This window comes from Sardina pilchardus, chromosome 5 (genome assembly GCF_963854185.1).
Source record: "Sardina pilchardus chromosome 5, fSarPil1.1, whole genome shotgun sequence".
Taxonomy (NCBI): Eukaryota; Metazoa; Chordata; class Actinopteri; order Clupeiformes; family Clupeidae; genus Sardina; species Sardina pilchardus.
The window spans coordinates 17620022-17637416 of NC_084998.1; the positions used below are offsets into that span (position 1 = coordinate 17620022).

General features: G+C 39.7%; 1 protein-coding gene across 1 annotated transcript; it reads right to left on the reverse strand.

Moving 5' to 3' along the window:
* Nucleotides 1–1437: 1437 nt before the first annotated feature.
* On the reverse strand, nt 1438–14390 carry adra1ba (adrenoceptor alpha 1Ba). The gene is made up of 2 exons (XM_062535972.1): nt 13427–14390; nt 1438–1940 (listed from the first exon to the last, which is right to left on the reverse strand). The coding sequence occupies exons 1-2, from the start codon at nt 14388–14390 to the stop codon at nt 1438–1440; spliced, it is 1467 nt and encodes a 488-aa protein (XP_062391956.1).
* Nucleotides 14391–17395: the final 3005 nt, after the last annotated feature.

A 17395-nucleotide genomic window follows, 5' to 3' on the forward strand; every position in this document is an offset into this window, starting at 1 on the left:
GGGGTACATATTTTAGTGCTTGTCTACATGTGCTCCCAACGAGCGGATCAAAACAGATAAAAAAAAAACATAAATGTACAAAAATACATAATATTTTCAATATTGGAGGAATACATAATTCATGCAACGCAACACAAACATGCTACATCCGTTAACTTTCTCTAATCCGCTCCATCTATCACTGGAATCACACCAAGCGTATACTCAGCAACACAACTAAACTGTGCGTGCCTGTGATTGAAAAGGTAAATACAGACCGTTTTCAATTTGAGAAACAAAAGAAATTCACAATGACAAGAAGAAACTTGCACTTGTTCTTTTTTCCATATATTAAAATCAATGTTAGAAATCTTCCCTTTTTCCATTCATTAGTTTCATATGGCTTTGCGATAAATAAAAATACATATTTAAAAACAATGATTGCGAAATTAACATCTACATCACTAATTATTTTTGCTCCGTTGTCAATAATGCTACAATAATGGCTTTTACAGAATGACTAAATTAAAGTTGGTGATTTTCATGGGATTGGGGCGGGCATGTCCCTCTCAGCGACGACAGCAACAACAACCATCATTATACATCAACCATATTCATAAGGAATGAATTCAAATAACAGACATATTTCACACTCTTCATGTAGAGATACACTATACGTATCTGCATATATCTACACACACATATACATTTTCTGCGTTAACCAGTGTTAAACCTGCATCTATTTGGAGGTGTAACATTGAGTGGTGTCACAGGTCATCTTGTGAAACAAGAATAGACATTTATAGGTTGAAAGTTGTTCTTCACATTGTTTGCACTCCAAATATTATTTTTCTGAATAAACAGAATATCAGGTGTAGCAGGCATCAACTTTGCTTATGAAACAATCATGCAAACAAGTTTGATGTTCATGCTAGGCTATGCAATAGCATCCCACTCTACTCTTCAAATTCATATAGGAAATCTGACTTAGCGGAACAAGCCAATAAATGAGTTCAGTGAACATACAGGCAGCCTGTAACCTAGCAAACTTTGATTAGGTCCAACAAGCATGGTTGCCTATAACAACTTTGGACCAAATTATAAAAAATACCAAACACATACATAAAATAGATATCTGGATCCACAAACCCATTACATCCTCCTCAGTATTCTATCTAGCCACCTAACACTCTTATTTAAGTGTTATGTAAATTATTCTTTCCTCTTCATATGATACAGTATTTCTGTGATTTATAAACTGCATCTGAGGGGGAAGAGTGTTCTGTCTCCATGTTGAGATGAACATTATTCCACTGCTTTCAGCTTTGATCCAGAAATTAGACCAACTTCCTTAGGAATAAATAACAATATCCACTATCTATGTTATTATTCCCCCGATTTATTTCACAACCCCCATCAATATGAAACATCTTTGTTTACTTTACTCTGCAGTTCAAATCACTGGTGGGCAGAGTTATTTTTTTCACTAGGGAACAGCAGAGCCATTCTTCCCGGTTTGCTACTATCTGGGCAGACATTTCCAGCAACAGACTGGACATCACCTGGGAATGGGCTCCCAGACATGGACGAGGAGGAGGAAGACAAACACGGGCCCCATCCTGGTAACTGGCCCGACTCCGTTTTGGACACGACTGCCTTGGTTCCGAAAGCAGGGCTGGGGTGAATGGAAGTGAGGGTCTGCTGGCTCCCATTAAAACAGGCTGAGTGAATGCCGACATAGGCGTGGTTGGAGGAGCCCAGGTTGGAGCGGTAGTTGTACGCCCTCAGCCCACGGGGTCTTCTGTGGTGGCACTGACATCTGAGGATGCGGATGAAGGCTTGCTTGAACTCGCGGCTGTAACAAGGGTAGATGATGGGATTCAGGCAGCTGTTGAAGTATCCCAGCCAGAATATCACTTTAAAGAAGGTCTCTGGTGGACGCAGGCTGGCATTGAAGGAGCCTAAAAGAAACAACGGCAAGACGAAAATACATTTTAATAGGGTGTAAAGATTTTATCTACTGTTTCATTACACTATTACAACACTGGACTCTGGGTAGGCCAGTAATATAATCCTCAGGGTTAGTTGTGTTTACCCAGGTTTTAACCACAAGATGGCATCAGTTGTCATCAAAAGGCTACACACTACAAACATTTCTCCTTTGAGTTTCACAACAATGAGGTAACTCAATTCAGTAATCCCAGTGCTTTTTGCCCAACACTTGAAAAGAAAAGATTAAACATTGTAATGTCGTCATCACCGTTTTATTTGATCAGTTTAACCTTATTATAATGTAGCCTACCTTCAGACTAGAGACTGGAATGAAATTGTTCATTGTTCAACTGTTATTGTATTCATATCTATACTTCAGTCCTGACCGCTAACTTTTAGACTCATACCATCTATGGGGTGTAGAGTCTTAAAACAGAAGCTTAAAGAATCTTCCAGATTTTCCCAATATAGAGTAATAAATCCAATATTCCCCATGGAATCCACCGCTGGGAGAAGACTCTTTTACTGCCTGCCTTCTCAACTCATCCAATCCCCTTTTTTGGCCTTATCTGAGTCTGCTCACTGGTGTGTTCAAGCATGGGCAGTGAAGAGCTCTGCTGTAGCCCTGATCCCTACAGGCACTAAGTCTGGTAGGCTATGTTTAAACAAGCGCTAACACATTGAATAATTACATTACTCGAACTGTGGGAGCCAATTAAGCATCTTAAGAGGTATTCTCTTAAATGTGTTATTAAGGTTTCCTTTTAGACCTTGTAGACTTAGACTTTCGATTAATGCAGCACAATCTTTCATGAAAAATGAACACAGGAACACAGTGGTTCCTGATACAGTCATCAGGTGCTTTTAACATTAAAATGACAACTCGTTTTTCAAAGCCGGCCATTAATCAAAGAGTATTGATTTTGATCTGTCTCAGTCTCATGGTGCACTGTATATCAGATTGGTACAGGCAGACACTATGAAGTGAAGCAGAACACTCTACGGGTATCATGATATGCAAGTATAGATTTGCTACGGAATCAAATACATTATCCGTGAGTAAGACATATATTATTAATAGAAAGGGCTCAATAGAGTGTAGATTTATAAATGTGTGAGTGTAGAAGTGAAGATAGAGCAGAAAGTGTCTTTAGAAAATCAGTGTAGCGTAATGGCTCTCCAAAGCTTTTTCCTTATGCAGTCGTTCTCAATTCTGAGACATTTCCCCCTGCAACAGGAATACAACAAAGTAGCACAATGAGCCTCACACATCATCGGTCACAATTTGCAGTTCTCCCCCCTGTCCCCTTCCTACTCTTGTATTATTTATCCCTGACAGTGACCTATGGAGAAAATACTGCACAAGTGCCTCCTCATCAGCAAAACAGTGGATAAGAACTCCTGCCCACAAAGCGCTTACCATGCGTTTTAACTTCATGGAAGACTGGGTTGTGCAGGGCAAGGGCAAATCGATTTTTGAGCTGAACATGTGTACACTGGCCATTGACTGCAGTGCACAAGCTGAAGGAGAGCCTTGTCATCATACATATAGCCTAACATGAGTGGAATCATTCACACCTAAACCTTCTTTTACACACAAAAACAAGTGATTGATTATTATTTCAGTGACTGAATAATAATAATAATAATAATACTCTTCGGTCTTTGGTCAAAAAGTGCTGAAAATTCCTCTTACCTAAGTGTATCCGCATATCTTAGGCCTATATATATAGATATTTAAAAAAAAAAAAAAAAACATTTTGGTAATGGCTTTGGTAATCTGGAAAAGGTACTGTACATAAATGTTTTTGTCTGATGCTGCTTGATAAAAATAGCAAAACCCTTATTTCAAGCTATTATATATCAGATCAGATGTCTTTAGCTAAACGAGTTTCGTCGTACAGTTTTGGTCAATTAAGAAATGAGTGGTCTCAGATAAATATTTCTTGATTCCTTAGATTTACAGAGTAACGTTATTAAAATGTACTTGGAGAGATAGCATTAAGACCATTGAGTTAAATCTTTAGCAAATCAGTCAATCAGTTTTCAATCAGAGGACAAAATAAATCTTGAGCATCAGCAAGTATTTTTCTTTTGAACCTCCAAGCATGCCCTGATCTCATTTATAGTTATATAATAGCACCCAATCATTCAATGTACAACATTCATTTCAAAGGATAAAACGGTCTCTAAACAGGTTTATGGCCTTAAACTAATTTGTGTAAACTACCTAATTTCATGACACGAAATGTGTTTCATGGCCTGCTAATCAAATCAAGTACTGAATTGGACTAAGTCAAAGGCTTTTGTTTTTGTACAACTGCATCACATTCCCACTGCATTCTATGTACTCACTCTTAACATGGTAGGTGTTCAGAAGTACACCAATGGGATCACTATTATAACCTAAGTGAAACCAATATCACACAATATCATTCACACAGATTTGAAGAGTCATTACTATCCATCAACACGTTTAAAACATATTCAAGTTTGTGACAGGAGTTAATATTCTACTGCTCAACTAATCAGATTTGGAGACAATTTGCACTTCTTTTCAATTTGCTTGTGATAACAGGGAAATTAGAATTTGGCATTTAACTGTCTACCATGAAGGTGCTGGGGAATATCACAGACATCATATCCCATATTATGCAAGCAAGTGTGATTACAGCCAGAATCCAATATAGTCAGATATGACCTTCTAGGCCAAGTCCAGTTGATCATCTGTTGACAATGGATTCTGTTAAAAAAAAATGTTTTACCGGGGTACACTTAATCTCTGCCACTATATCACCGATGACAACCAACAGTGTGTCTCTCACAGTGCAACTGATCTCAGCTGGTAGTCTGTATAATGGAGTGGAATGGACATTTCTAAGTAACCCCAAATGTTTGATGGTAGTGTGTATAGTATATATATATTGTTATTTATTAGTTTTTTGTTTCTCAATCTCAAGTTCTTGCTGATTACAATATATTAGAATACAGACATACAACATACTGTTGTGTTTCTGCATTTTTAAAAAAAAAAAAAAATCTCTAACTCAGAGTACAATAAGAGTAGGTTTTTGGCCTTCAGAGGTAGTTGTATAACTATGGAATGTGGCATGTGACTCTAAGGAGGCAGATTAAATTATTGTTATCTAACAAATCTCTGAAATGTCCTAACTTTTGGAATGCAAACTCTGGAATGGTAGAAACTGCTTCCATGCTTTCCTCGTGCTAGCCTTTATCTGTTCCCTATCCTTTATTTGGGCTCCTCAGTTAAATCTGCTCATGTTCTTGGTTAACAGATAAAATGCCTTCAGGTTTCCCATGTTTTAATATAGGTAATCATTTGAGTAATATGCTGTGTTTACCCAAATTAAATTATTCTGGAACATTACCAATATCTCTTAGTTTGTCATATAGTTTTCCATCATTGAAGCAATGAACCAAAATATAATCTGTGAATGAGTTCCAGTCGTCAGTCTACCTACTTTTAATGATTCTTTGCTCAATATGGCTTTCTGTTAGGCCTATATTCTCTTTGATTCCACGTCACAAGCACAGACCTCCTAATGGTTGTCTCATTCTCTGAACTGACTACTATATTGCTGCCATTACATAAAATAATGCTACAAGTAAAATATTAATCCAGCATTTCACCATTGTGGATAAAACATACATTCACTCTATTGGCTATAATGGGGCAGTTCATTATACAAAAGGCCCCATGCAGACACTTTAGTGCAGCAATGAGATCTAATCCATTTAATTCACTTGGGCTACAGTAATGAGCATTGATTCAAATTATGCTGAAACCATCAGAATCAGCAAATCAGCAGAACGCTGAGATCACAGCAAATGGCTGTGCTTACCTATGCAAAGGTCTGTTTCATTTGGACCTGAAATTGTCCATGAACCAATTCAAATATGCCAACTTTTCGAGCAGACGACCTCCACTTAACTGATGTCTGTGCCCTGCAATGTATTAGCGTTAACTAATGAGTTTCCACCTCCAAGTTCCAAATCAGTAAATACAAAATGCTTTAAAAAAAAAAAAAAAAAAAGTTGTTATAACCAATAGGCACAGCAGAGTTGCCAAGGCTTCACAGAAATATGCTCTCGAACAGAGTGATTTAAGATATCATCTTAAGTCTTGAAGTTAAGGTCTCTGCTGGATCAGAGTGCAATGTTTTTGAAGCTTCAGTTACTAAAAACAATGTCATGGTTGGCTGTCATTCAGATCTCACACACTTTCCATAAGCACCACTCACATTTGCCGTTCTCTGCCATTGCTTCAGATGGTGAAAATGGATCATTGCATTGCATTGCTCTGCATTGCTGAACGAGGACTACTCACAATGAACTTCCGAGATTAAAGGTTGAATGAGTGAATTTTCCCCCAACATTGTGTCTGACATCTCCCAGGGTTGTCTCCAAGTGTTATGGTGCAAGAAATGCAGCTCTGCTAGACTAATTTAATGCCTGGCTGAAGAGCACAAATGTTACTATTTTTGTTTGACTTGGATTTAAGTAAAATCTTTCTCTGTTGACACATTACTGTCATCAGATGTTGATGAGGATGAGGAATGCTTACTTAAACAGATAATCAGCCATCAACACTGAGCATCACTCAACTTTCCCAACCTGAGGAACAAACAATTAACCCTTTCTCAACTCTCCAAAGACACATTTCCCTAACATGTACTCAAAACTATATGAGGTGGAAAAGCCTGACTCCAGAAAGTAAAAGTCCTACACTGTATTGATACTACCTGTGCACTTTCAACAGGTGATTTCACAAATTAACTCATCTCTCTGGCCCAATAGAATCAGCTGGTTTAGTGAATGGATAGAAGGGGAGGCTTTAAAGGAGAGCTGGTAAAACCTGGTGTCAGTATTCCTACCATGTTTATCCTCTACTGAGCCTCCTCTTGTGTCACATACACCCCTCCCTCATTCTACCAGAATTTATGGCGTGACTGAACCTGACACAATCGGTTTGCTATACAGTATATATATATATATATATATATATAATAAGAAATTATGATTGTATCATCCTCAAATATGTAAATTACTGAGACTGTGGCCTCTAATTTAAAAGACAGGCAGAGTGCAAATTCCAGAGCGGTAGATAAAACAGAGTGGCGACACTCCCATAGACTTCCATAGGAAAAAATGGCAGCGCTTTTTCCAGGCTATTTCCTCGTTATGGGGCTTTTGGAACTGTTTACAGCCAATCTCTTGGTCAGTAGTCAATTAATTAATTGATTACACCTTTCAGCATCAGAAGTACATCTCACCCTCCTGCGATTCAGCCATTCAGCACAGGTTTTTTTGGAACTTTTGATCGTGGCGGCAACATCAAAGAGTGTCGCAACTCTCTCTATCTATGGCTCTGGCAAATTCTAAGTCTAACTGAAGCTGATTTAATAACCCGGCCATATATGTTCACTATACCATGAGCAAGATCTGTAGGTCAGCTCTTCAGACACACTTCATCTGCCATTAAATTGGGAGCCACAAACATAGAATTCTGAGGATAGGGGGTTTCCATTGAGCGCTACATCATGAGGCCACAAATCAAACATGCCATCGTTGGGAATGCATTGAGAGGCAGCTGGCTCACTGACTGAGGAAAATTGTGTGGAAAAAAACACATATCTTCAAGGGAAATCTATGGATCTTGAAATCTTGCCAAATGCAACAAAATAACTGAAACATTCTTGAATTGACAGATCTACAGCCTTATAATGTTTTTGCAACTATTTTCTCTTTCTTGTCCAAATAACATATTTATCTCATAAAATCAGATCAGATCAATGTCTTGATGTTTTAAAGACATTATGTAATGTTGTATGTATCCCCAGTGTTAGTTTTATTCTTACAAGTCACAACATTGTGTCTGTTCATATACTATTTTAATATAATACATACTTGTCTTTCCAATGTAAACCATGCTTATATATCCAAAATAAGAACATTTCCAGGAGATGTAATAATGGGTAAACCTATAGTACTATCAAGAGATGAACACTGGAGGATGTACTGTAGACCAGTTAACCTAATAAGCCTATGTGCATGATGTTGTTTTCCTGGCATACAGATGGTACGGGTTGAGAATGCTCCTTTCTTTCCCGCACATCGGGACTCCCGAAGCATCGGGACTTTAATTAAAAGTGCAACCGCAAGGGGGCAACATAAGACCGCCCTAATAAAATGAAGGTTCGGCTCATACCGGAAAACACGGAAAAACCCGAAGACACCGCGCTGGTGACAAGCAGAGAAAAGAGACATCACGCTCGGCATGTCAGATTGCAGTTTCAGAGTTTTCGAATGTTTTACAGCGTACCTCACAGCTGGCTCTCTCACTTGACGTAGCCTATAACTCAGTCAGTCCAGCAGAGATGCCAGAGCAACGTTTTGGTCAATGGAGGGGGAGAGAAATGCTCCGCATATCCGTCTCATTTAATCCGTCTCATTTAATCATTAAAATGAAGGTGATGACTGGCGAAATTATAATCAAACGACGTTTCAATAAACCATTGTTGAAATTAATGAAAATGGTTTTAGAAGCCTTCAATTCAACCTGAAAGACTCGATAGGCAACCTTAGATTAATTCATTAATTCATTACGGTTACAAGACCGCATTTCCGTGAATAGGCTATTATTGTCAAGGCGAAGACGAAAGAGATGGACAAGATGGACATTAAGGCTACATTTATGCTAGGAATACTTAGAAATGTGTAGGCCTATAGGCTATTTTAAAACGGAGGCATGTTCATTTTAACCGGCGACGCTGGGTAGCTTACCCAGCACTTTATCACAGATTTTGTCCCCACCACTTTTGACAACTGAAAATAAAATGTATTTAACAGAAATATCTTTAATAGGCCTACATGCCTATCATGTCACTTTACTTATAACCGTAGGCTACATGCATGGAGAAGATCGCACATTTTGTAACATTGTAACAATGAATGGTCAGATATGCGATAGGGCAGTGACTGAGGGTGATTCATTGTAACCATCGACTAGTAGGCCTAGCTCCGCAAAAGAAGTTTCTAGCAACTTAGAATATATGGATCTCGTTATGTATGTTCATGTTGATTCAGAGATAGACATAGACTACCGTGGGCTACTGTGCGTCAATATAACAGCATTTTATCATGTGGTGAATTAATGACTAACGTCAGTTTAACATGTCAGAACTTTTGATCGGCGTTTCAAGTGCATGCCGCGAATAAATGAACTCGACTGACTGAATCCTTTATATTTCTTGGCTAAGTGCGAAGAGATTGACACTCGAACTGTGGCGTAACTGGTTGAGGTATCTTAACCATACGTCAGCGACCGGGGTTCAAAACTTACTCTACGAACCTCCGGAACCCATTAAGACAAGAGGCATTATTTTATTAAAAAGTTTTGCGATTTTTTTATGATTGCGATGTCTGCTGAAAAGAAAAGTTAATATGTGAATTCGTGGTTCAGCGCGCACACACACACACACACACACACACACACACACACACACATTTTTTACATTTACATAATAGGGCTCGGGCACACGCCTTGTATTCTAGGAATATCGCCGCCATTGGTATAGCACTGAACGTAATATCCATTCGTTCAGACAAGACAAGAAGCAGAAATATAGTAGCGATTTATTCTTTTCCTCTTGCGATCGTGGGTTGCACTGTTACACCCCACTACACAGCAACATACTACCAAGAAGGCAAAAACTAAGTAACAGGAACACACTAAAAGGCGGGAGTAAATCCATAGTAATCCATAGTAAACTAAGGAGTGAAGCTGCCAATGTGGCTGTGCCCGCGAAGTTTTGATGTCTTGATCCCGAGCCCTAGTGTCAGGAAGTGTCTCTCGAGAGAGAGGGGGAAGGGAGGCAATCGTCCTCATCAATGCCGCATATAGGTAGGCTATAATGTCTAGTGAACTGGTTAGACAAGTGTGGGGGAGGGGGAATGATCGCACAAGACAATTGCTCTTCATGAAATGGGTAGTCTCACAGATGTTTGTCGATGTTTAAACGTAGCCTACTACATCACTTGCGAAATCGTGTAAAGACGTGGCACATAGAATTATTAGGCTACTGGATTTAATATAGCAAGTCCATAGACTTTGTTCATCCTATAGCCTATTAGCCTATATTAAAATGTAATGTGCTGCGGGGAAGCATTGGGGAAGTCAGTTTAAGTTGTCCTGTAACAATTTGCCTCTTATTATAATCAAGAGTATGCAGCCACTACGCACATAATAGCCTAGGTTATTACCCCATGCAAAAGAAGGCCTTAAGTTAACGGACTGAAGGCCTGTTTACATGTCAAACACGCATTAAATCTAAGAAACGAAAAACACAAATATCATGTATTGTGTCGTAAACAGTTAATGACTTCGTGGCTGGCCACTATGCGCAACTGCATCGCGCAGTGAGCTGAAGGATAGGAGGACCGACACTTATTAACACAAAGCTTTGTAAAGCACTAACAACCACCCCTCAAAGTTCATTGTCCATAAGTCCAAACAATAAGTATAAAAATCCGACAATCCAAAACGATAACGAGATCTCCCAGAAACGAAAAACAAGTTTGTTGAGTAGCCTAGTCCTTCCAACAATCTCAGCTTTTGCGTTTGTTAGATAAAAGGCATTCTGTCCTGCTGTATTCCAATGAGAAAAAATCATCCACAAGGTAGGCTAAGGGTCACGGTAATGCAGCATGCAGGAATCTATATACGCACAAAACGAATGAATGGGTTATATCGGCCAAAACGAATGAATGGGTTGGGAGAGTCGTCTGGCTGTGTCAGCAGACTGCAGTCGGTCTCGAGGGGTTAAATAGCGCACGTACTTGAATTTTAATCTGAAGAAGACCACACGGTCGAAACGTCATTCCTTTGTGATAAAGAAAATAAAATCAAATCAAAAAAGAAGGATTTCAAGTGTGCGAACCTTTTTCCATTTTTTATGATTTAGCCTACTCTTGTTCTGCACCTTGACCGGGGATGTGCACAAACTTTTTTACTACACTTGAATTTTAAACCAACTCTTCTCTAGCCTATATCCTATAGCCATACTTTAATAATCAGATGTTATGCTCATTTTTGTAGGCTACACCTCACCGGCAAGCACGCACGCAAATGCTGCTTTTACACATCTACAATATTGGCCAGGCTATATAGAATAGGCTTTTAGGACTGTATTTTGCCTTCGTGCAACTTTAGTTGTGCTCAATCTAAATTGTCCAATCCAAATATTGTCAGTAAGGATAGGTCATATTACCAAATGGCGAACATCGAAAATTATTTAGGATATAGAGCCGTGTCCATTACGCATGCAGTTATTTGTTAGGCTATTGTTTTATTTGAGTGTTTTTGTCTACCATGGCAAACATAGTTGAAACGTTCGCTCTAAACTTATGTATTTCCAATCGGCTTTCACAATCAGCTACAGCTGCGCGGCGCGGCGCAGATGATCGCCATGAAAACTTGCAATGTCTTTACAGAACTGCTTTCACTTCCCCGAGTCGCGAACGCAACATGCACAACAACCGATATTTAGCAAACACATGTATTTCCAGCTCTCAAAACCGATGAGGTCCAGATCTCAGTGTCTTCATATAGCTGCCTACAGCCATGCATAGTAAGCCTAATGATAGCCTAATAGTTATGACATTAATAGCCTATTAATGACCTCATGTCGGAATGGCACGTTGTTTGAAAAAAAAAAAAAGTTAAATAGGCCTAGGCCTACCGCCGAGTGGGGATATGTCGGAATGAACAGCGGATACCAGCTGGGTTGTAAAAACATTACTGTAGGCTATTCGTTGATCTTATCGATGCAGTCCTTTCGGCCACTTCTCCCCATCGTAGGAAACTTTCTGCTTAGTGTTGACAACACAAAGGCCTTCACGTTGTGTGGCAGTGCTTGCTTGCCCTTCGATCCATCCCAGTTGGTGGTTTTGCACCTGTCCCTGAGTTATAGTCTATATGAGTAAGCGCTTATGCTCTAACCGCATAATAAAAGAAGCACCTGCAGCAGTGCTTATGGCAAGGCTATTAACACCTGTCACTGAGCTATGGACAACCAGTTATGCTCGAAAATTATCATAATAACAGACACACCTAATTGTATGGCTCTACGTTTAAACACATCAAATTAGCAAGCATTTCCGCAGCAACGTTTGCTTTCTTTTTCTGTCGGTCCGCGGTTGCTTGGTCAATTGCGCAGCAAATTGACCATTACATTACTTATATAGCCTATTTCTTATAACGAAACGCGAAGAAAAAATACGAGGACTGACCATCTCGTTTCTCCGCGTTTCCCCCAATACCATGGCGACAAAGAGAAATAAATATGATTTGACATTTAAGCTGATTGCTGACAAATTTGCCACACAATTCGGGAGAAGCAGCAGACAGGAGCGCCACCACAAGCAAGCACGTCTAGCCCAAATTAACATGGCAACGTTGCCTATGACTAAAGTGTCTAAGTAGGCTAGTCCTACTAATATTACATTTGATTGGTAGCATGTTTGTAGCGCGCCAGTTTACCCATCCCCTACATCAAAACAGCTTAGAATCAATCAAAGAATCAGCTGTGTCGGCGTTAGGCTGTAGGCGATTTTCTATAACCATTTTCATTCATTTCAACAATGGTTCATTGAAACGTCGTTTGAATAATTTCGCCAGTCATCACCTTCATTGTTATGATTAAATGAGATTAAGGAGTCGACTATTGACGGATATGCGGTCTTCATCATTTTGAAATGCGGGATGAAACTTTCTGCCACCTGGTGGTTGTTTGGGTACATTGCCTTAGCCTCGAAAAAAATCGGCTTGACGGCCTGCGGGATCTCTTCGGGAGTCCCGCGGGAGAAGGTGCATTCTCAACCCGTACCCACTGTAGTACAGCTGACACAGTTAAAAGATAATGTTATCCACATGATAAAGTGAATTCAATAAAAATATCATATTTTATGTTTTACATTGCTATCATGACCCTTTATACTGAAAAGTATGAACGGCACTGAGCTCAATGATCTGTAACACATGAACAGTAGAATCGGGAATGAACAGAGGAATCAGGCCTGTTTAGGTGGCACAAACGTGACGCGTCTTTAACGCAGGGATTCATAAATGTGCTGATTAATGTTGAATAACGTATGCTAAAACTATGTGATGATAAACACACAACAAATTGTCGGGGGTGGGGGGTATGAGGGGGGGGGGGCATTGCGTCTTCCTTCGGGGCATGTGTTCCAATCCACTCCTGTCTCCTAACACTAGAAAGCTGAAGGGGTCCAGCACTGCATGGCCTACGTTCACTTCAATGAATGCTTCCAAGGATATCCAGTCATAAGCATAACCCAGCTCATTTTAAATGTTGTCAGGGTGGTCATCACTGCTAAAATAAGCTATATACTTAACTTTGATTAGGATACTTACCAATTGGTAATACGAGGAAAAATGGTAGCCAACATAAAATAAACATGCCCACCACGACTCCGAGTGTTTTAGCAGCTTTCTTCTCTCGAGAGAACTTTAATAGCTTCACTGTCAATGAGCTCCTGGCTTGACCCTTTGACGTGCCACTGCAATCCTCTTGTGTGTTGGAGCCTTTATAGTGAATCCGAAGTGTAAGCTCATTCGAATCCATCCGTTCCTTCATTACACCTGCCTCTAAGTTCTTAGTGGTCCGTTTAGCAACAATATACACGCGGCAATACATGGCAAGGATAACTGCCAATGGAATGTAAAATGAACCCAAAGAGGAAAAAAGGGCATAAAAGGGCTCCTCAGTAATAGGGCAAATTGTGTCATCATCTGAAGGAGGTTCTTTCCACCCCAGCAAAGGTCCAATGGATATTACAATAGCAAGAGCCCACACACCAAGCATGGCAAAAATTGCTCGTTTCTCTGTTACAATGGTTGGGTATTGCAGCGGATAGCGCACTCCGATGTAACGGTCAATAGATATTACGCATAAACTCATGATGGATGCGGTGCAACATAAAACATCCACTGCAGCCCATATGTCACAAAATATTCTACCGAAAACCCAGGAGTCAAGAATCTCCAAAGTGGCAGACACTGGTAGAACGGTAGTGCCCAGCAACAGGTCAGCAATAGCTAAATTTATGATAAAATAGTTTGTTGGGATACGCAAATGTCTGTTACAAACAACAGACAGAATAACAAGTATATTCCCAACTATAGCAAATACTATGAAGGCGCCGAGGACCATGCCAAGTGGCACGGCCCTTGAAAGCGTGAAAGAGCTTGTTTCGTGGGTCTCAGTCACATTTGTGGCGTTTAAGTTGGAGTTATTTGTCCCTGTTCTCTGTAGCACTTCTTGCAGCTCGGAACCATTGTTCCAAATGTCCATGGCATCATCAGTATCAAAACTCATCTTGACCATTCAACCCATCCATATCAAAAGGCGTGTGGATCATCTCCAGTGCATGACAAAAAAAATGCTTCTGTTTCTTCACCTGGATAAGTTACAAAAGCCGCGCTATCACACTCGGTGACATATAGAGACTTTTTAAGCGTCGCTTTTTAAAAGCCCACTTAGTAATGTAGTTTCAACCCGATTCACATTCTTCATTTTCTTCTCAGTATTCAATTTTCCGTTCTACAGTTCTTTCTGCGGTGCTCCCGTAGAGGTGTTCCAATCCATTCTACGCAGCGTCTCTGGCCACTCCTGAATTCGCAGCAGTGCCACTCCTGCTCCCTCCTCCGCGCTCGCTCGAACGCACCCGATGTAGCGTGCAAAGATGCGTTCTTCAGGCGCATGATTTCCTTGCACCCAAACATAGGACATTCAGCATAGCTTCCTAATTCTGAAAAGTTAGGTTTGCCCTGGTCGTAGATTCTGGTTAGTTTACAAACAATGTAGTTGTGCTGTTTTATCTTTCCAGTTTCTCAGTGCAACTAAAGCTATTGAGAGATAGTTCTGGCAGTGTTCGAGTTGTGCCAGTAATGGCACAAACATATCAAGCAGGTTTATCTCTTCAAGCACATTGGCAGACAGTTGGTGAGCCCTGGTCGTAAACAAACAGGAACTTTCACTTGTCAAATCTACAAAATGTGTCACTCAAAGAGGTGCAATGGACAAAAACATCGCTCTAATACACTTTAGGTATATGGAATTAAACTACAGCAAAAGGCCTTACTTCACAAATCAACTCACCAAGCACTTTGCATTTCTGCACATATGAATCAGATTGAGCTGGCTATGCAGTTGATCCAAATTGCTAAATTATGTTTGGCATGGGTGAGTGGGACGGCAAGATGAATGCATTCTGACACATTAAAGATGCTGAGTACAGTGGGAAACCAAGCCAGAGCATTGTGTGTAATCCAGGAGGAGTGGTGATAAATATGAACCTATATAAACACAAACATACACAAACACAGACACTAACACACACATCCATGCATTCACAAATGCACACACACATACAGAACCCACCCCCCCACCACACACACACACACAAACACACACACACACACACACACAATCTACACTGCACCCACACCCAAACCCCTTGAGGACCAGCCAGTATAAAACACCAAGCACACTTCAAGTGAATTAGTGAATTAAAGAGATTAAATCTGCCCTCCCTTCCTTTGGCTGACAAATGGGGGAGGGAGGGTGATGTAAGAGTGAGATGTAGAAAGTCAGCAAAATGATGAGGTCCACATAATAGTGTATAGGACTACTCATACGGAATTTGTCATTTCTGATTTGAACACATAGTGAAAATGGCAAATACTTCTCCTATTGTAAATCAAAGTAACCTACAATGAAGAGTTATAGAAATAAGGCACTGATCACTAAATGTATTTTGGTTTCTAGGAACAAAGAGGCATTCATATTTTAATTAATTGAAGAGATCAATGAAACCATCGGGTTGTCCAAATGAATTGTCTTGGCATCATTTTGACTGTGTTGAAGATTGATGGAGGAACAAAACAGAGGAGACATTTAATCAGATATCTTTATTTCTAATGTGGCTAGGGAAGTGTTTTGAAAATGTGATGTACACGGTATGTTTTATACACAGAAGGAGAACTTGATGTTAATTAAATAAAATAATCCTGGTTGGATTAATAGTCAAAAATGACTGCAACTTAATTTTATTACATTCCTCTTCTTCCAAATATATCATTCTCAGTGATGTATGAAGATCATGCCCCTGTAATTCAGTATTTGTGGTGGAAAGTTAACCTTGACACCATGCCAACCAACAGTTCAGTATTCCGCTTTGCCAGTCTGGTATGCTGGTATTCTGGATGTTTATGAGATGGCTCCATAATGGATTATTATAGATAAATCACAATAATGTACGTGTCTGGATCTAGTCCTTACAGCACCTGAGCTAAGCATTATATATATATATATATATATATATATAAAACAGCTAGATAAACCATATTTAATTAGACTAGAGGTCATCATACAATCACTAACTCATTTTGGCTATTTTTTTCATTGCTTGCATATCAATACTAGACTGAGGTAGAACAGAAGACCATTTCAGAAAAAAAAAGTCGGAGTTATCTTCTCCAGTGGCACTCCTGGTCTCATCAGCCTTTAATGCCTCAAACACATTTGGAGGGAATGGTTGGAAAGGGAACTTGGGAACATGATTTGTGCTATACACACAGTTGTTAACCATTAGATGGGGTCCCTTTAAACTCCAAATCAAATAAATGCCCAGCTTCAACGAAATGTTTGTTGAAAGCAAGGCCAATCTAATTTAGTTCAGACCCAAAATCAATTCATCTTCAAGTAGGCAGGGAATTGTCTTTTTGTGTGTGTTCACTGTTTTCCAAAAGTTTGCAGGGTATTAGCAGGAGTTTTCTGTCAAGTCTGACTGAGTAATAAATAGATTTTTTTTTAACAGATGAAAGTTGACCAGTGTGCTTGATCTTCAAACGTCCTATCCCTAAACAATCCCTTAAACCTGACTGAAAGGAGGAAAATGGGATGAAGTCTGGTGTAAGAAATCATTTTGCTACATATTTCTGACATGAACCTCATCTGAAAAACGACTTCTGGGAATACTCACTGAGAGGGCACATGGAAGCAGTGAACATTTAAGCTCTCACTGGCATAAAATGGTTTATTACTTCCCTTTTGACCTCTGGGATGGAGGGATGGGGGAGGAGAGGTGGAAGGGTCGGACATATTGAAATCCACTCACAGGACTCGTATTGATGCACACAATCAAAGCTGGCAAAATGTCCATCTCAAAATGTTTGTAATGTTGCAGGAATGCTTGGCCCAGGTTGTACCAAGCCAAAGAGAGATAAAGGTCATCTCATGACCTTTATAAACAAATCCACAACAACAGTGGTTTACAGTGTTTTACAGTGTTGTTGCGTTGGAGACCTGGCTATATTATT